Consider the following 21,047-nt stretch of genomic DNA (forward strand, 5'->3'; position numbering starts at 1 on the left):
AAATGCTTTGGGCTTTGCCAGCTGCTACTCAACCCTGCTGGGTAATGCGAAAGCGGCCACAGACAACACAGATGCAAATGAGCGTGACTGTGTTCCAGTAAAATTTTACGGACACTGAAATCGGAATTTCATGTAATTTTCACGGACACTGAAATCGGAATTTCATGTAATTTTCACGTGTCACAAAGTATTATATTTCTTTTGATTTCTTTTCAGCCATTAAAAACGTAAAAAAAAAAAAATTCTTAGCAGGCCATACAATAACAGGCAACAGGCGGGCAGTAGGTCATCATCCCAACGCTAGAGGAATGAGACCATCTCGACCCGCGAGGATCGAGTACTGAATCCTGTCCCTGGCGACTTTTCCCAGCTGCGCGGTCTCTTGGAGGCAGAGTTCCCATTTTCAGGATTATGCCAGGGCGCTAGAGCAGGAGTCCACGTGCTCCTCGGCAGGCCATCTATCAGTTCTCTGAGGGTGGCAAGAGTCCAGGCAAGGCTTTCAAGGTGTAACCAAGTCCCGAGCTCCAGCACAAAAACCCTCTGGAAACACCTCCAGGCCCCACCAAGGCGGCGCGGCGCGGCGCGGCGCGGCGCGGCGCGGCAGGGGCGAGCAGGTAAGCACTCACCTGGCGCCAGTTCGAGTCCTCCCAAACACAGCGGCAAGGGCGACAGCCAGGCGCGCGCCTGTCCCCAGTGCGCCGCTACCCGCAGCTCGCTCCCCGAGAGGCCCACGACCTCTTTCTCCACGATCCTCCTGGATTAGAGGGATGCCAGGTAGCGGTGGCCACCTGAAGCCCCTTTCCACTCAGCTCTGCCCCGGGTTCCAGCCCCCGTTGGGGCGGGGCGGGGCGGGGCGGGGCTACGGCGAGCGTGGCCTCTCCCGCGCGCCCCTGGCCAGCTCCGGCTCTTCCCTATTGGGAGCGCGCGCGGCCCGCGGCACTGGCGCGCGCCCGCTTCGCCCTCGCTCGGCTCCGGCCCGTTCCGCCGCCGTGCGCGCCGCCCGCGCTCCCACCGCGGCGAAGCTGCCAGCCCGGGAGCCAATAAGCGTTCGGCCAGGCAGGGTCCACTTCCTCGTCGGCCCGGCTGGCGCTTAGGACGGCTCCGGCGGCCGTGGGGCGGGGCGGGGCACACGGCGGAGCAGCTCTGCCTGCGTCCGTTCTTTGCGCAGCCAAGGGTGGGCGCCGGTCCTGGGAGGCGCACCGTTGTAAGCCAGACAAAAAGAAACTGGGGTGCCTGAGTGCCAGGTGGCGGGCAAGCGGTGGGCTTTTCGGCGGGGTCTTTAGGATTTGCAGCGCCAGGAAGCGAGATGTCGAAGCCGCCACCCAAACCAGTCAAACCAGGTGAGGGACGTAAGGGAGGCGCTCGTCGGGTCCTCCGGCCGCCGCGGTGCCGGCCCCTCCTCTGCCGCTTGGCAGGGAGGACCCGGCGCGCACCCGGCCCCGAGCCTGGCTTACGAGATCTGCCCCACTGGGATGGGAGCTCTTTTGCGTTCGCTGTTACCGGGGAGGGATCGATTTTGATAGCGAGAGGATTTCGAGGGTTAAAAATATATATATATATATATATTTTTTTTTAAAGGGGAGTCGACCTCACTTTTGCTACGTTGTCATTCGCTGAAACTTTCAGAGGGTGTGATGGCAACGTCCCATGGAAGTTTTCCGGAAAGACAGGGCCATTGATCTCCCTTTAAAAAATGTCTTGAAATGGTCTTTAGCCACTTCCTCTTTTCTCAGTGTTTGTCACTGTCAAGTTAGGGTTCCTGACCGGCCAGAGCGAACGGGAAGTGCAATGCTTGCAGGGTGGGGTGGGCGAGCGAGCCTCCTTCGGGACTTAGGCTAGGAGCAGCGTTTGAAATTGACCTCGGGATCGTGGAAAGAGCGTTTAGAAGACCCCGTGCTCGCGCTCCTGGTGGAAAGAATCTAGGATGCGAAAGTAATCTCAGCTGTTGCTATTCGGAAGTGTCATTTTATCATCTCCTTTGCCTTCGCTCTCCCAAAGACGTTGGCGTGGTAAACCTGAGAGGACTGAGATTACTACATTCCTCAAAGCAGTTTTCTTGGCGGATTGTCCTTGTTCATTTTTGCTCTGTTCTTAGACTATTTTTTGTGATACGCAGAAATAAGAGAATTATGAAAGAAACTGACGTATTTTAATTAAATATTGTAACCTACTCTTCCGCGCGTTCATTTGGGTAGGTACTTAGAAAGGACTGACGTATTTCAATACTTTAACAACTCTTAGGTGCTTTCATTTGGGTAGGTAATTAAGGGAAATACGGGAAATGGAAGATAAATGACTCCAATGTATTCTTGGTTATTTTCACTCCCATCTTGTGTAATTTCGGTATAGCGAAATGCTGAAATTTAATCCATTTACATCAAATTTTGAAGTAACTTTCGTTGCAGGAGATAAGAGTTTCAGTGATTAATTTTTTCCTTGATTTTCCTAAACGCTACAGCTTTCATACTTGTCTGGTTTTCTTCCTTTGCGTTCCTGCAGTTGGAGTATGAAGTCCCTTTATTTGATAATCATGTACATACGTATGTGGAATAGTCCTTCACTGAGGACTGACATCTCGGTGGGCTGAGTGTGAAGGAAGTTGCTGAGACTGGCTCTTCCCTGAGTAAAGATGGGGCACATCTAGAGTTGGGCTCTGCATTGCATTAGATGTGGAATCTGATGAGAAATTTCCATTTTAAGTGCATGTGTATGAGGTAGCTTTCTAAACCCAGGTGCAAATCAGGACCTCAAGTATCTAACAATGCAGAGTTGTTCTTTGATAGCTAAACAATATATTTTTTTTCTGACCACCTGCGGCCTATTGAAATACATTATTTTAAAGAATGCCCTGAGAAAAAGTTCATGAGTTTTTTTTTTTTCTTTTTTAAAAATCTCTTCAGGCATATTAAATGTCTGTATTGAAAATGACAGGTGTGTGTATGTGCACACAGTAGTGTATACTTGTGCATTCATTCACACTTGGGGGTTGAGGGATCATCCTGTTACTAATTGTGGATACATTCCCAGGAACCTGCTTTCTCCTTCACATCAGAAAGCTTGTGGTTAAACGTGACTGGTGTTTAGAGGGAATTTTGCATTTTATTTTATTTTATTTTGTTTTATCTGGTCCTTGATTCAGGATACAGGGAATTTTGAATGAACATTAATTTGTAAATGAGATCCAGACACAAAGTTACCATAGAAATGGGTTTGTCAGTTTAGTAATTTACAGTCAGAAACATTACTGCCAATCAGACTTGATAATGTGGGTGGGCTACCTTAGTAGAAAAAAAAGCAATGACCAGGAGCAGTGGGTCGTGCCTGTAATCCTAGCACTTTGTGAGGCTGAGGTGGGAAGAGTGCTTGAAGCTAGGAATTTGAGACTAGCCTGGGCAGCATAGCAAGACCCCGTCTCAACAGAATACAAAAAACAAAAACAGAAATGTCCTATTGTAGTACTGTCCCACATTTACTGTGTATTAGGCAATGGCCTAGTCACTTTTACATGTGTTAACGCATTTGCTGTTCTCAACAATCTTATGAGGTCAGTACCATTATATTGTTCCTGTTGCACAGATGGGGAAATAAAGATGCGCAGGAATGTTATTTAATTTGTCTAAAGTCAACAGTTAGAGTGGGGGATGTAGCAGGCAGGATTAAAACCCAGGTAGTCTGGCTTTGAAGTATGCACTCTTTTTTTTTTTTTTTTTTTTCTGAGATGAAGTCTCCTCTCTCACCCAGGCTGGAGTGCAATGGCACAATCTCGACTCACTGCAACCTCCGCCTCCCGGGTTCAAGCAGTTCTCTGCCTCAGCCTCCCAAGTAGCTGGGATTACAGGCGCCCGCCACCAAGCCTGGCTAGTTTTTTGTATTTTTAGTAGAGATGGGGGTTCACCATCTTGGCCAGGCTGGTCTTGAACTCCTGACCTTGTGACTCACCCGCCTTGGCCTCCCAAAGTGCTGGGATCACAGTGGCGTGAGCTACCGCCCCCAGCCGAAGTCTGCACTCTTAACCATTTGCAATTCTGCCTTGAGTCATAGTGCTCCACTCACATTGGTGGTCATGTGTATTTTAGAGCTGGTGGTCAGGAAGTCGAAAGGGAGGGGCCTCTGGTCTACAGACCTTCTTGTCACAGATGCACATAAAGGTCACCCCCTGGCTGGTACAGCAAGGAGAGTGGTGTGGAGCTTTACTTTCTTGTCCTGCAGGCAAGCTACATGGATACAAATCTCCAAAGACAGCATGGGATTGGGGACTTTGGGGTTGTATTTAATTTTTTGGTTTGTTTATATCCTACCTCTTTCCAAAGGACTTCTAAAAATACACATGATCTGAGAGAGAGGAAAAAAAGATAAAGCAAGGTCATTTTAGAGGGAGGGAAGAATGATAAGATGAAACAAGAGGAAAAGCTAGCTTACAGACAGACCTGCGTGTAGTAAGGTCACTGTAGATTTGGCTCTCAGCTGCAAGCCGAGAGAAAAATCTCAAGATTCACAGTGCTCATAAAATTAAAATGTGTCACTTGCTCTGAAAAGTAGTTATTTTAATGGCATTGAGATCTGAGACAGATTTTCCTGTGGGTTCTCTTAAAGTGTTGGAGTGGCCTGGATATCTCTAGCAGAAATACAAGACAGCACATCCTAGCTGTGTTTCTTATAGCTTCTTTCAGAGCAAGATGTGGATAAAACAGCATGGCTCAATTCAGTAGACAATACTAAAAGGAAAGGAGCTAGATGAGTAAGGACAAAGGACTCGCTGGAAGATATTAAAAGCGAGGGACATTAAGCTATAATGCAGACTAATTGCATCTTTCCGGCTGATCAGCACATGCCCAACAGGGGCACCGTTGGTGGAAGGAGGCTGAGAAGTCCTGGGCAGATACCAGTGGGAGACCCTGGCCGTATTTGTGCCATCTGGAGGATAGATCAGGGTTACCTTCTTGGGTTTTTGGCCATATCCAGAATTCATTTGCTAAACATTTCTTAATACATGTAGCTCATATTTTAGGCCCTGTGCTAGACACTGGGGTTCTAAGGAGCAGTAACCTAAGGTGTCATTCACGAGGGTCCTGAGTCTAATGGGGAAGACATATGTATCTATAGATATTACCTAGAGTATCCCATATCTACAACTGGATGGCTGATCTCATTCATTTTGTCAAAAAAAAAAAAAGCTTGTAATTAAAAATATAAGTAATTTTTTTATTTTTAGAAAATTTGGGAAAAGGTAAACAATAAATATATAACTAAAATCTAGAAATCATCCCTGTCATCTACCGATAATCATTATTTACATTTGGTTGAATATTGTTTCAGGTTTCTTTCTTCTTCACATCCATTTCATTTCAAAAAAAGAAAATAAAAACAATTATCCTTAGAACAGTGTCTCAGCTTCCATTTGAAATGTCTTGCTGTTGGTTGGTATATGTTTCCAAAAGGCTGTATGGTATTGCCCGCATTTTGCTTGAAAAATCAGTTCTGTCGCATCTTGATCTTTCCTTGCTTACTGATTTTGTTTCTGTAGAATCACTTTTGGCCACACAAGGTCTGTCATTGAAACTTTCTTAACTGTTATCTGTGTCACCGTGGTACTCTACTAAGATGTGTTTCAATTTCGTGGTCTTTAGCTCATTCTTTATCGTTCTTTCCTTCCTTTTCTTTTCTTTTCTTTTCTTTTCTTTTCTTTTCTTTTCTTTTCTTTTCTTTTCTTTTCGAGATGGGATTTTGCTGTGTTGCCCGGCTGATCTTGATCTCCTGTGCTCAAGCAGTCTTCCTGCCTGAGCTTCCAGAGTATCTGGAATTATCGGTGTTCACCACCAAACCTGGCTGGGACCCTCCTTTCCTTTTTCTGAATGAGTACGACCTCTTAGTTTTACACATACAGCATTTATGTTGTTTTCAGCCGCTCTCAGAAGCCTTGCAGTTCAATTAGCGTGAATCTGTCTGGCTTGTTAGAGTGTAGAAGTGTAGAAAACGGAACTTTTGTTCTCATGAAATCTTTAAAAAAAATATTTTATTCTGAGAGTAAGGATGGGCCAAAGAATACTGAATGAGATTTGGGCCATAGAATCATCTCATTCTAAGCAGGTCTGGTAGCCCTCTATTGTAGTTGGAAACCTGATGTCTGACCTTGGCCATTTTTTCCCAAATGGCTTATTGATTTTGGTGGTGAAAGTGAAGCAACATAAATATTTCATGTGCCTTGTGAAAATAAATTCATGGAACTTTGAAGAAGCAAATGTCAGTGTTTCAGATTCTTTTGTTATTCAGAGTAAAAAATGTCATAAAACTTAAAAGACATCACACACATGCTGCTTAAATAACGTTTTGAGAGAAAAAGGTTTTTATCTAAAATGAACTAAATTTTTGTGTATTTTTTTACCCCAACAAAGGAATTAATAAAAAGTGAGGTGAAATATGCATGTGAATAGTCTTCTTTTATAGACTTGATACATTTTATACCTGATGGCAGAATAAAGCCTGAAAAACATCTTGAAAATTTCAGAATGATGATGATGAAGGGAATGGTTAATGTATATTTGGCCCTATATGTCAGGGACTGCACCCAGTACTGTGTATGCTCTGTCTCCTTTAATTATTCTGACTTTCCTGTCAGGTGGGTGGGTCCTCATCTCCCTGTTTTATGGATGAAGTAGTACTTAATGAGGTCAAGTAAACTACCTAAGATCTCAAAGCTGGTGAGTGGTTGGTGTGACCTGGAAGTGGAACGCAAGCTTTAATTGGGTCCATGCATGTGAGCAGAGAAACCTGCCAGAGATGTTACTGGGTTGGACCTGCTTTGGTTGGACAGTCATTTTATCAGCTTATGCAGTTGTGTTATTGGTATTTGGTTTGTGTAACTGCCCTCTTTCAGTGGATCCGTATTAGACCATTAAACTATATACTTTTTGAGAGTGGAACAGTCTTTTATTTCTTTGTCACTTCACAGCCACTAAATCATTTATGAATGACAGATACGTAAAATGCTTTGATACAAAAAAAAAAAAAGTGTTTTTTTTGTTTGTTTTTGTCTGAAAGAAGGTGGGGGGTGGACTCAGAGACTGTGATTGGGCTTTTCTTGTAGCTTTACCACGAAGTAGCAAAGGCTGGAGGTTGTGTGCCTCTGATCGGCACTCCTCCCTTCTGGAAATACTGGGGTTCCCTCCCTTGGTGTTTCAGCATTCCCACAATCTGACTTACATGACTGGTGCAGTGAGATTTTCTAATACACACCTTATACCTCAAGGCACAACAGAAGCCATTGCCAAAGTTGTCCTCACTTGCTTAATGGACAGGGGAAGACAAACTACATTAAAAAAAAAAAAATACAGAGACACCTTTCAGTGGGCTGATGTGAGCGAGCTGTCAAGATTCTCTATCAAATTAAAGGAGTTTCAAAAAAATTTACAGGCCGGGCACAGTGGTTCACACCTGTAATCCTGGCACTTTGGGAGGCTCAGGCAGGCAGATTCCTTGAGCCTAGTAGTTTGAGACCAGCCTGGGCAACATGGTGAAACCTTGTCTCTACAACAAATGTGAAAAAAATTAGCAGGGCTTGGTGGTGCGTGTTTGTAGTCCCAGCTATTCAGAAGGCTGAAGTGGGAGAATCACTTGAGCCTGGGAGGTCAAGGTTATGGCAAGCCACGATCGTGCCACTGCACTCCAACCTGGGTGACAGAGCGAGACTCTGTCTCAAACAAACAATACAAATATTAGAACCAGGAGAACTTCCTGGTTCTTTTAAATAACTACAAGGTATTCTGCTGAGCTCATTGAACCAGACCCTAACTAATGTACTTCTGGATTGTTTTCGATCTTTTGTTATCACAAATAGTCTCCCAACAGTATTGTTGTTGCTTACATGTGTAAATCCACAGGATAAAGTCCTGGCAGTGGGATTTGTTGTTTCAGAGGGTACGCGCACTGCTGTTTTCATAGAAATTTCCAAATCGCTTTTCAAAGAGGTCGTACCAGTTTACTTCCCTCCCAATAATGTATGAGCATGTCTTAAACAGAAAGATCGCAGTGCTTGTGATAGGAGATGTTATCAAAGTGTGATCAGAGGGCTGGGAAGCACAGGGCAAGGAGCCTGAGGAAGCTGAGAAGATGTCACGGAAGAGGAGTAATCCAAGCAGAGTTCTGAATGCTAAGTAAGAGTTTGCTGGGCAGCAAAAGGGGAAAACTCATTTGATTCAGGCGCAAAGGAAAGAATGCATCCTCCTATCCACATTTGTCTAACTAAATAAGGGCAAAGCTTCTTTCAGAGAAGTCAAGGAAATTTGTTATGTGCACGGAGAACTGTGAACCACATAACTTTCTCTGAATAAAGAGAAGGCTGTTTATACCCCGTGTAACAGTTTGTGAAAAATGGTATTGCTCCACACAAAAAGCAGGAATTTAAATGCACACATCAGCTCTCTTCACAGATTGCTTATCTGTTTCTCAGAGTGTTAACAGTTGGTGTAGTAGGTGTTTAGTGTAGGGCAATGGGTTAAAGAGATTTAGCAGCTGCAAATCAGTTAAACGAGTTACTGGTGTGACTGCTGTGGCCTTTCCCCCTCCCTTTTATTCAGTTATTTACCACTTTATGTCTGTGCATCTGTAGGATTTTTAGAAAGCCACAAGGCAAATTTCTCAGCTTACATTTGGGATAAGAGTTGGGGGATAGTTTTATATTTGTGCATTTTGATTGGCATGAAATTTTAAAACTCTTTAGCATCCCTTATAATTGGATAAGCTATTTTGGTTTTATATTCTTGGGACCCAAGAATGCATCTAATGTGGATCTTTTCTGCTGGGTACTCCCAATTTCCAGGGAGCATGAGGGCAATTTGAATTCAAATTAAGGGAGATCCTCTAACCAACTCAGTTTATACTCACACTAGAGGGACTGTCTCAGGCCCCTTACAAGGGTCTGTCTGGCATCCCTACACTCCAGGAATTTTGCTTGGTTCTGAGAAACTCATGGATTCTATTTTAGGATTCCCGGCTTCCCAGCCAGGACTCACTCCCATGAGACCAAGAAATGACTTGAACCTGGAGGTTATCTTGGAATGTCTGTGTGTTTTCTAGGAACTTCCTGACCACATCCATATTTGGGGAGAAGATGCTTCCAAACTTTAGCTCGCTGAGTGTGGGTTAGAGGGGGTTGGCTGAAAGAAGCCCCTCTAGGTTTTAGACATGGTTGGAAGGTATCTCAGACTCCAGAAGATTTGGAGGATCTCAGAGTCTCATTCTTCCTTATTTGAAAACCAAACTCTTATGCTTATGTCTGAAATGTTGACTACCCAGGTTCACAGGACTTTCTGGCTAGCATGTATTATTTCACTGCTTTCTTGGGCTTATTGTTTTGATGAGTCAGTGCTCAGATTTATCTGTAGCTAGCCCTGGGACAACTTCATCTGAAGGTATTCCTACTGGTTTTTCAGGCAAGGGAAGTGTCATGAAACATTGCAATAGAAACCATCCCTGCCAAAGTTAATATTCTGATGGTGTGCCAAGCTTAAAATTGTTGTCGACCATATTTTTCTTTGGGGGAATAAATCATTCTCTTTGATCTCTGCATTCAGGTCATCCGAGCACCTGCTCACTAGAACCCGGGCCTATCTGAAGCTGAAATGTGAGGTAGGAGTCACTGCTATGGTGACTGCCTGCTTCCACTTTCAGGGAACCCTTCCCATCTGACAGGGCTTCTGGTCCTTGCCTAAGGCCTTTGCACTCTTGAAAACCTATTCTGTATCTAAATATTGGGGCTCTGAAGCGTAAACCCCAAATAAAACTCTAAGCTCCCTAACCAATGGAATGGACCCCTCCCCTCATCCAGATTTAACCTGAAAAACTAGTTCGGACCATGATACACTGAGTTGTAATCAACTTTACATTTTCCAAACATCAAGTCTTCAGTGTCTTGATGGCCGTTCATGAACAACCACATTTTTTGAGGATCTCATTGGAATCTGTGCATATAAAGCCCCGGACATATTTAGGTCTCCAGAGTTGATGTTACTGAGTTATAATCACCTTTACGTTTTCCAAACATAAAAGGCTAATGGGGGTGGGACATGCCTTATTGTGAGTGGGATGAACTTCTGGCTGTTCCCCCCCGCCCTTTTTTTTTTAAAGCAACAGCTCCATTAGCACCAATTTTATAGTTAACTTTCTAGGTGACCTTTATAAGTCACTAAACCACTCTATGCCTCAGTTTCTTTTTCTTTTTCTTTTTGCTTTTTTTCTCTTTGAGGCAAGGGTCTGGCTCTGTTGCCCAGGCTTGAGTGTGGTGTGATGATCTTGGGCTTACTGCAACCTCTGCTTCCTGAGCTCAAGCGATCCTTCCACCTCAGCCTTCCCAGGAGTTAGGACTGCCAGTGTGCATCACCATGCCTGGCTAATTTTTGTATTTTTTGTAGAGACAGGGTTTTACCATGTTGCCCAGGCTAGTTTCTTCACCTCATGCTAAATCTGATTTGAAATCATCTTCATGGCCTCATACTGGCCTCTCAATAATTTCTCACATTTCTGACTAGTTTCATCTCGTTCTCCTTCTCCTAGACTCCTGGGCCATTTTCAATGATCCCCCTCCCAACTCCCAGCTACTCAGCGCTCAGCAGCATGTGGATAGAAACATGGAGGAATTAAACACACCAAGCAAGGGCTTTTCATAAGTCCAGATTTCCATGAGAAACAACAAAGAGACAGGAAAGGACAGGATGAGGGTTAGGAAGGGGGTGGAACGTATTAATAATTAGGTCTGATCTGATTTCACTTAGGCTTTTGCTACATAGGGCAGTTTTAATTTTTTTTCTTTTCTTGTAACTGTCTAGACAAAGAGAATACTGGGGTCTCCCTGCAGGATTATGTTTGGGGCTTTATATGCACAGATTCCAGTGAGACCCTCGCAAAATGTGTTTGTTCATGAACGGCCATCTAGATACTGAAGACTTTCATGTTCGGAAGATGTAAAGTTGGTTATAACTCAACAACATCAACTCTGTAGGCCCAAGATGTGAGAATACTAGGTATTCTACTAGATTTTAGAAATTCTCCGTGCAAAATATCATTCAGGATCCTCTTGTCTCTTCTCATCTTATTTTTTCCCATCTCTTTTGGAGGTGATGGTTTTAAGCCATAGATTTAAATTCAGTCCTTTTTTTTTTACAGAAATCACTGTATTTGATTCTAGAGAGGAGGGTTTTCAGTGCTTATCTCGAGAAGAGGGAGGACTAATCTACTAAGAGAATGATTCTCTGCCTACCCATCACTCTGCCAGTTATACTGGCAGAAACCAAAAGCCTCTTTTTTTCTTTTTTATTTACTTATTTATTTGTGAGACAGAGTTTCGCTCTCGTTGCCCAAGCTGGAGTGCGATGGCATGATCTCGGTTCACTGCAACCTCCGCCTCCTGAGTTCAAGCGATTCTCCTGCCTCAGCCTCCCAAGTAGCTGGGATTACAAGCACGTGCCACTATGCCCAGCTAATTTTTTGTGTTTATATTAGAAATGGAGTTTCATCATGTTGGCCAGGCTGGTCTCGAACTCCTGATCTTAGGTGATCCACCCACCTCGGCCTCCCCAAATTCTGGGATTACAGGGGTAAAGAAAATAACATTTATATATTTAAAGAGATTCTGATAAATGGCTTTTTTTTGTTTGTTTTTGCTTTTTTTTTTTTTTTTGTTAAGAAAAGGTATTGGTCTGTCACCCAGGCTGGAGTGCACGGCTCACTGCAGTCTCAACCTCCTGGGCTCAAGTGACCCTCCTGCCTCAGCTTCCTGAGTAGCTGGGACTACAGGCATGTGCTGCCAAGCCCAGCTATTAATTTTTTGTACAGATGGGGTCCCACAGTGTTGCCCAGGCTGGTCTTATGGGGTCTCCATAGTGGGACCTCCTGGGCTCAAACAATCTTCCCACTTGGGCCTCCCAAGGTGTTGGAATTAGGCTGGGTGCAGTGGCTCACGCCTGTAATCCCAGCACTTTGGGAGGCTGAGGCAGGTGGATCACCTTAGGAGTTAGAGACCAGTCTGGCCAACATAATGGAACCCTGTCTCTACTAAAAATACAAAAAATTAGTTGGGCATAGTGGTGGGTACCTGTAATCCCAACTACTCGGGAGGTTGAGGCAGGAGAATCGCTTGAACCCAGGAGGCAGAGGTTGCAGTGGGCCGAGATCATGCCACTGCACTCCAGCCTGGGCAATAGTGTGAGACTCTGTTTCCAAAAAAAAAAAAAAAAAAAAAAAAAAAAAAGCGTTGGGATTACCCACTACATCTGGCCAAAATGGCAGTTTTAAGGACATAGAATTATACTTGTGGGAATAAATTTTGTTGCTATGGCTTTAGAATTCAAACAAAAATCATTCTATTCATAGTGGAAAATTATTACAGTGCTCAAGTGTTAGTTTTCCACTAAGTATCTTAAAACCAAAGGTAAAGAACTACAATTTGTTAGGACAGAGAGCAAGAGATAGCAGAGTACTTCTGCATGTAGACAGTAGGTATAGAAGGAGAGCAAATTCCTAGTGATTATTCTGAAAGCCTACAATTTAAATGACCACTGCATATTGGTGGCAAGCCGCTGCCCTAGAGAGCACGGATTTTTCCTTCTTCTGTCTCCGTGAGCAGAGGCTATTCTCACTGCCACGCCATCCACATCTCCAACAGTAAATAGTTCTGCAGGCTCAAGGGCTTGGGAGGGAACCAGGGCATTCCTAGAAGTTTAAGAAAAAATTCCATTGTCTCCATTTCCTCCCTTCTTGTCCATGTGCCCATGTTCATAAAAAGATAAAATGATCTTCTGGGCATCCATCAGTGAAAAAGAGTTTTTTTTTTTTTTTTAAGTCTCTGAGGCCAGCCACAGTGGCTCACACCTGTAATCCCAACAGTTTGGGAGGCCAAGGCAGATGGATCACTTGAGGTCAGGAGTTTGAGACCAGCCTGGCCAACATGGTGAAACCCCGTCTCTACTAAAAATACAAAAATTAGCCGGGCCGTGGTGGCGCATGTCTGTAATCCCAGCTACTCGGGAGGCTAAGGGAGGAGAATCTCTTGAACCTGGGAGGCGGAGGTTGCAGTGAGCTGTTATCAGGCCACTGTACTCCAGTCTGGGCAACAGAGGGAGACTCGGCTCAAAAAAAAAAAAAAAAAAAAAAAAAAAAAAAAAAGTCTCTGAGCAGCTGCAGCCTCAGGGGTAGGTGTGACCCGGGGCCTTGGCCTGGCTGAAGGTAAGAATACGACCATAGAAGTATTGTCACAACTCTCCCCCACCTTCCTGAACAAAGGGGGATTTCTGCAAGAATGGTCCTGTAATTTACCCTATTTTAATTACAGCCCCAGAAACCACAGCTTTTCACTTCCTGGCCTTCCCATTCTCTGGGGAAATCCTAAAGGACTCCATTCTCTTGTGCTTCCCTTCCTCCACCCCTAATCTGAGCTGGCTTGGAAAATACCTTGACATTTCTTAGGGTTAAAATTCTCCCCTGGCCTTTTTGGGAGTCACTTGGACTCCTTCGGTCTTTCCAGATCCTCCTGACTTCTGCCGAGCCCCTCCTTCCTATAAACAATCTCAACTCTCAGGACCAGGCCAAGCTGGAGAAAGAGCTCACCACCTGGGCTGTCTAGGCAGAGCCCTGGAATGGAGTGGCAGGTCTGGGCGTCAGGTCAGACATTTCCGGGTCACCAGGTGAGCCACTTTTATGATGGGAATGTGGCCCTTAGGAACACAACACCAGCCTTTTGAAGTAGCACTGCTGTGACTTGAGAGAGGATGCGATCAGGGAAACAATTTTCAGTTTAAAGGCTGTTGTGTTAGTGAGTAGATGATCTTGGAAGAAACAGATGCTTTGGACAGCTTGTTAGTTTCTCATAGATGGCCTTTCTGAACTCGTCTTCCTCTTTTTGGGTCTGTTAGAATTTGAGACATGGACTTTTGTGGAGGTTCTCATATGTGCTACATAAGAACATTTGAATCCTTCTGTTTTCTGAACAAAGAGGGGCTCTGTTTTCAAAGATATTGATAATCCTTTGCTTTACTTTTTCCTCTTGTGTTTTATAATCTTTCTCATATGTCCAAAGTTTGTATTATTTTACCAGAGTTCTAATATTAGCTAGAAATAGTAAAATATCCTCAGTTACAAACTTGGCCCCTGTGTATCTGTTGGGTCAGCTTTGATTGAACTCTTAGCTGAAGTTCAGTTCTGTGCCTAGTGATTCCCATTATGTCTTCTTAGATACTGTGTATATCCTGGTCTCTATATCAGGTTTGAAAGAGGTTGCGCTATAAATAAAGGGCACATTTATATCATCATGTTGTCTTGCTACCATGTATCTTCATAGATGGCCAAGACTAAGGCCATTAAAAATTTTTTTTAAGTTATTATTTTCTTTAGAGGTGGCGTCTTGCCCTGTCACCTAGGCTGGAAGGGCAGTGGCACAATTATAGCTCACTGTAGCCTCCTGGGCTCAAGCTGTCCTCCAGCCTCAGCTTCCCATATAGTAGCGCACATTACTATAGGCGCACGTTACTGTCCCAGCCAATTTTTTATTTTTGTTTTTTGTAGAGATGGGGTCTCACTCTGTTGCCCAGGCTGACCCTGAACTCCTGGCCTCAAGTGATCCTCCCACCTTGGCCTCCCAAAGTGCTGGGATTACAAGTGTGAGCTACCACATCCAGCCAGTGAGGGCATTTTTGTAATTTCATCTCTAAACAGTGGATGCACACATGCTCTGGCCTGGTGTTTTTTCACACTGTGAGTGGTGACTTGGTAGGTAGTCAAGTCAGTATAATTAGTCATGACTAGCGTCTTGAAGAAAAGAAAATAGAATACGAACAAAAAATATCAGAGTGAATCACTCAAAGTAAGGATAAGAAATTTTTGCAAGACCTTTTTTACGTTTCATGAGTGTGCGTGTCCTGATACGAAATATGTTTCTTCCTGTGGATCTCAAAAAAGTTTCAAAACCTCTAGCATCCGCTCACGCCCCAGTTTAATCTCTTGCCATCTTTTACCCCAGGATTCAGGCATGTTGATTGACTGGACATTCTTAGACCCTGCTTCCCGAACCCCAGACCCTGCTCTTTATTCTGGGGCTGCCTGACCCTGCCCCCTTTTGCGTGGGTAACTACTGTTTGTTTGTTTTTTAAATTTTTTTCTAGTCCTGTGGCATCACAGTGGATAACTACTGTTATCTCCAAAATTAAAGTAGATGCCACCTCCCACAATAGCCTGCGCTGATCATGAAGGTCTCCTCACTGTGTTCGTTTAAGTCTCCCTGTGTTCTCAGTTTTGTGGGTGTACTAGGCATGGCAATTTTTTTTTTTTTTTTGTGGTGAAGTCAGGAAGAGAAAGAATAAAGAAGGACTCATATTAGTAAATACATTGCCGATAAATCAAATACAAGTAGGCCAGATTATAAGCTCACACTTATAATACCAGCACTTTGGGAGGCCCAGGTGGGTTGATTGCTTGAGGCCAGGCATTTAAGACCAGCCCATGCAACATAGTGATACTCTATCCCTACAAAAAAATAGAAAGAAAAATTAGCTGGGTGTGGTGGCACGTGCCTGTGGTCCCAGCTACCCAGGAGTTTGGGGCAGGAGGTTCAGGAGGTCAAGATTACAGCGAGCTATGACTGCGTCACTGTACTATAGCCTGGGCGACAGAGCAAGACTCTGTCACAAATAAATGATAAATATATATAAAATTCAGGTACCTTGTAAGTTATTCTTCAAAAGGGCATTAAAAGAGAACACATTTTCCTGATTGTGTATGGGATACCTATTCACTGTAGACAATTTAGAAAATAAAGAAGAAAATAAATATGACTCATAGTTCTACCACTCAGAGCTAAGGGTTGGCATTTTGATACTGTTTCTTTCCAGTTTTTCTTCTCTGCAGATTTTTGTTTTACAGAGCTGATTGCATGTATAATATTACCACCAGCTTTTTTTTTTTTTTACATAACAACAAAAGATAAGTATATACCCCAAAAGCTAAATTTTAAGGGACACAATAAACTCTTATTTTTAATTATGGTAATTCTCTCTGTTGCTAGAGTGCTGGAGTGCCAGGCTGGAGTGCAGTAGCACAGCCTCAACTCACTGCAGCTTCGGCTGCCTGGGCTCAAGAGATTCTGTCATGTCCGCTTCCCAAGTAGCTAGGACCCACAGACCTACACTATCACACCCAGCTAGTTTTTTTTTTTTTTTTAATTATTTGTAGACAAGGTCTTGCTGTGTTGCCCGGGCTGGTCTCAAACTATTGGGCTCAAGCATTCCTCCCGCCTCAGCTTTCCAAAATGCTGAGATTACAGGTGTGAGCTGTGTTTGCTTAAAATAAGCATTACGGGCTGGGCGTTGTGGCTCAAGGCTGTAATCCCACATTTAGGGAGGCCAAGGCGGGTAGATCACTTGAACTCAGGAGGTCAAGGGTAGCCTGTGCAACATGGTGAAATCCCGTCTGTACTAAAAATACAAAAAAAAAAAAAAAAAAAAAAAAAAACGTAGCCCAGCCCCAGTGTGGTGGCACAAGCCTGTAGTCGTAGTCTCAGCTACTTGGGAGACTGAGGTGGGATGATTGCCTGAGCCGGGGAAGTCAAGGCTGCAGTGAGCTGTGATGATGGCGTTGCACTCCAGCCAGGGCGACTTAAGTGAGACCCTGTCTAAAACAAACAAAAAAACAGCATTATGGCCAAGTGCAGGGGCTCACACCTGTAATCCCAGTGCTTTGGAAGGACAAGGCAAGAGGATTGCTTGAAGCTAGGAGTTCAAGACCAGCCTGGGTAACAGCAAGACCCTGTCTCTACAAAAAATGTTTTTGAAAAGTTAGCTGGGCATGGTGGTTGTCATCCCAGCACTTTGGGAAGCTGAGACAGGAGGATCACTTGAGTCCAGGAGTTTGAGATTATAGAGAGCTATGATAGAGCCACTGTACTCCAGCCTGGGTGACAGAGTGAGACCCTGTCTCTAAAATTAAAAATAAACAAAAAAAAAAGCATTAGATATCTCTTGCTGGGATATCATATGTGATAAATTTTCTAGTATACAGGGTGAGGATTTCAGTAATGCTGTCTTGCCAGTAAGGAGAAACACAGGGAATAAGTCCCAGAATAGTGTAACAAGATGTCATAATTAATAGTAGCTAACATTTAAGGGAACGTACAACACATCAGGAGCTGCACTCAGTACTTCACACGTGGTATTTGTTGAGTGTCTTTCAGTCCCTGGGTGCCAGAATTAAGAGCCCGGTATTCAGAGCATGGGTTCTGGAGCCAGAGGGGCCTGAGTTTAAGGCTCTTCGCTGCCACTCCCTAATTATATGGACCTGGACTAGTTACTTACCCTCTCTAACCTCAGTTTCCCCAGCTGTAAAATAGGGTTAATAAAACATTTACATCACAAGATTGTTTTGAGGATTAAATAAATTGCTGTGAATTAGTACTTTGCATGATGTCTGGCCCATGGTAAGTGTCCCATAAACATGAGTGTAGAAGGATAATTTAGTTTTGGATTAAAGATTTTGATGTTAGGGAATTTTCTGTCTTTGATCTTGCATATATGTAATCATTTGCCCAACCAGTCATTTCATATGGGAGGAAGTCGTGACCCAGGTTAGTTTGGGGTTGGGAAGAAGCAGATTAGGAGCTACAGATCTTCACGTGGTGGCCCAGTGCTCTGTTTGTCTGACTTGTTACTTGCAGAGAAAGAGGACTACAAGGTAGAGGTCTGCAAACATCATCAATAAAGGGCCGAATAGTTAATATTTTAGGCTTCGTAGGCCACGTATGGCTCTTTCAGCTACTCAGCTCTGCCATGGTATCATGTGAAAGCAGCCACAGACAAAAGACAAATGAATGCTGTGCTCCGATAAAACTTTATTCATGGACACTGCATTTGAATTTCAGATCATTTTCATGTATCTTGAAATACTACTTTTCATTTTTCTCTCATCCGTTTAAACATGTAAAACCATTCTTAGCTTAAACGTCATACAAAAACAAGCATTGCCTTCATGGACGAGCCTTTGGACTGACCTTGCCTTTTGCGGAGGTGGCATGACCAGGGTAACCTTTTTTTTTTTTTTTTTAATTCCAAGGACAGAGATCATTTTCTTCCATTTTTCCCAAGGTCTCCCCAAACTGACATTGGAAGCAGTTTGTCCTGAGAGGAAGGGTTTTTAGGGACCTTGCTTTCTTTCTCTATTTTTTACCCAGTGAAGACAGTTGGCAAAGAGCTTGTCAGTTGAAATTTCAAACCCTGCTCCCTGGGATTTTTATGTTATATGGTGGAGACTAAATAAAATTAACCAGTGGGTGTGGTCCCTCAAGATGTAAAAGTAAACCAAGTTTGCTGAAAGGCACTGAGAAGTATAAGCAAAGAAAACAATGGATTAGAAAGGCACACTGTTAATCAACAGAACCCTCTTGTCAGAAAACACACAGGCTACTGTTTTTAAAGAGTCCGCTATTCCTGCGGCTGAAGTCAAGACATGTTTCAAATTCTTTAGGTTTTTTCTATTTCTTTTTTGGATTGGATAGGGGAAGTGATGGGGAAGAGGTGGTGTTAGAGAGAGGAGGGATGGAAATGTGTTCAGAGTCGTTGCTGTTAGTTTTTTCTGTAAAGGTATATGTGCAAACAGAATTAATTGAACTTGATTTAATAAATCCAAGAGTATAAGTAGGCAGGAAGGAACTTATTCGTTACATTGGAAACTATTGGGCATTGTTATGCTCACAATATGACTTTCTTTCCAAGGATTATAGCCTCTCTTTTTATTTTCAAGAGCAGTGGGCTTTTAGGCCGGGCTTGGTGGCTCATACCTGTAATCCCAACACTTTGAGAGGCTGAGGCGGGCAGATCACCTTAGGTCAGGAGTTCAAGACCAGCCTGGCCAACATGGTGAAACTCCATCTCTACTAAAAATACATAAATTAGCCGGGCATGGTGGTGGGTGCCTGTAATCCCAGCTACTCGGGAGGCTGAGGCAGGAGAATTGCCCGAACCTGGGAGGTGAAGGTTGCAGTGAGCCAAGAGATCAGGCCATTGTACTCCAGCCTGGGCAACAAGAGTGAAATTCCATCTCAAAAAAAAAAAAAAGTAAAGAAACAAAAAGCAGTGGACTTTTGTGGAATGACGCCAATAGAGATGTGGTTCAGGAGGCCTATTCTGAGCTAATCACCTACCTCATTTATGGGTGTTGGAATCCACAAAGCCGGAGGTTGAGGGGGAGCCTATGTTAGCCCAACAGAGTACAGCTGTTTTCTATCACCCCAAGAATCGAAAACGATGGCCTTAACTCTTGGATACCATCCCACAGACTCCTCCTGTTTTGTTTTTCAACAGAAAACATCCTGTTTCATCATGCATGTTTAATAGAATAATTCAAATACGCCTCATAGAAATAATTAATACTTTTTCTTACCCTGAGAATAGCCAGAGATGATGACACTGTTTTTTCATACCCACTTAATTTTCATAAATTAAGAAGATTAATGCTCCCTGCATGTTCTTAGACAGATGTGAGAAAGATATATGTATATAGTAAAGTATTATTTTCCATGATTCTCTCTTGATCAAATAATTCTCTTCCTCTTCTTTCGTTTTGAGAGCTCTAAGATTGCTTGTAATTATCTGCTTTTGGGGGAAGCGAGAGAATATTGTTTTTTATATATTTACTGAAATCCACAAAGTAGGAAAATATTCTTTGTAGAGTCCTGTAACAATTCCTAATTTCATCAGATAGTCCGGAGCAATGGCTCCCAAACATTTTTTGACCTTGAACTTCAGTAAGATGTATTTTTCTTGATAACCCAGAACATAAAAATACACACACACACATGACCAGAGGGGAACACGGAAGTTCACTTTAGACTCAGATTTCTTCCAAAATCTACCATTAAGCTTTGGATAACTGGCCCAATGGTGGAATGCCTACTTTATTTGGCACACCAAGACTTCTGCCTGAGCAAGGATTATAGATTGCATAGGTGACACTCTTGCCTAATCACTTTAGCAGCATCAGTAATGCAAACAAGGCATGACATGTGGATTTACTGTTACCTTAATATTGACTTTGAAGGTTGGGCCTGGTGGTTCATACCTGTAATCTCTACACTTTGGGAGACCAAGATGGAAAGATTACTTGAAGCCACGAGTTTGAGATCAGCTTGGGCAACATGACTCCCGTGTCTACAGAAAATTAGCTGGGTGTGGTGGTGCATACCTGTAATCCCAGCTACTTAGGAGGTTGAGGCAGGAGGATCTCTTGCGCCTAAGAGGTCGAAGCTGCAGTGAGCTATGATTTCACCACTGCACTCCAACCCGGATGACAGAGTGAGACCGTGTCTCTCAAAAAAAAAAAAAAAAAAAAAAAAGAAAAAAAGTTTGCTTTGAAAACAGGTAAGTTCTCTAAATGTAACTTATTTACAATGTGTGCTTTATATATTGGTCTGATTTGCCTTTTGTGGAGGTGGCATGACCAGGGTAACTTTTTTTTTTTTTTTTAATTCCCAGGACTGAAATCATTTTCTTCCATTTTTCGCCAAGAAAATTTTCAATATTAATAAATTGAAATTCTCTCAGTTAGTTGAATGTATAAATGATTATTCACTATTGGAGATGTAAACTATTGTAATAATGATAATGAGTCTGAATTTTAAGTATGAAAATTATTATATAAAGAGTAAACATTACAGGTATAGATTGAGAATTAATGTTGAGAGAGTGTGATTGCTAGTAATTTTGGAATCCATTGTATTCTTTGTGGGATTACTGTCGGTGACTTTATATCATCATCACTAAGCAAATCTTCAGGCCCAGGAGATGAAGAGGTTAAGTCTTGACCTCAGTTGGTTCCTATTAGGGAGGAAGGATAGTTTACTAATGTACCGGCAGCGTCACTGCCGGCAGTGGAGACTGGCAGAGCTAGCGCAAAAGCATCTTGCTTTTTCTACAGATCTCATTTTAGAGGATTTGTTCAGTTTTACAAAAGTCCCATCAGGCTGCAGTTAATAGTACCAAGGAATTACCATTTTTGTCCTTTTATATCAGACTTTCAAA

General features: G+C 43.2%; 2 protein-coding genes across 3 annotated transcripts in view; one reads left to right on the plus strand and one right to left on the minus strand.

Moving 5' to 3' along the window:
- The window catches only part of NMRK1 (nicotinamide riboside kinase 1), a 28,312-nt gene extending 27,356 nt beyond the window's left edge, over positions 1-956 (minus strand). For both annotated transcript variants that reach the window (XM_050761977.1, XM_050761976.1), the window contains exon 1: positions 627-956. The gene's annotated coding sequence lies outside the window, so the exon portion shown is untranslated. The remainder of the gene's footprint in view (positions 1-626) is intronic.
- Positions 957-998: 42 nt separating this feature from the next.
- OSTF1 (osteoclast stimulating factor 1) overlaps positions 999-21,047 on the plus strand; it is a 57,746-nt gene continuing 37,697 nt past the window's right edge. The window contains exon 1 of the mRNA XM_050761975.1: positions 999-1,340. Coding sequence (XP_050617932.1) covers positions 1,307-1,340 — 34 coding nt within the window. The 5' untranslated portion in view covers positions 999-1,306. The remainder of the gene's footprint in view (positions 1,341-21,047) is intronic.

The sequence above is a fragment of the Macaca thibetana genome, chromosome 15 (genome assembly GCF_024542745.1).
Source record: "Macaca thibetana thibetana isolate TM-01 chromosome 15, ASM2454274v1, whole genome shotgun sequence".
Classification (NCBI taxonomy): Eukaryota; Metazoa; Chordata; class Mammalia; order Primates; family Cercopithecidae; genus Macaca; species Macaca thibetana.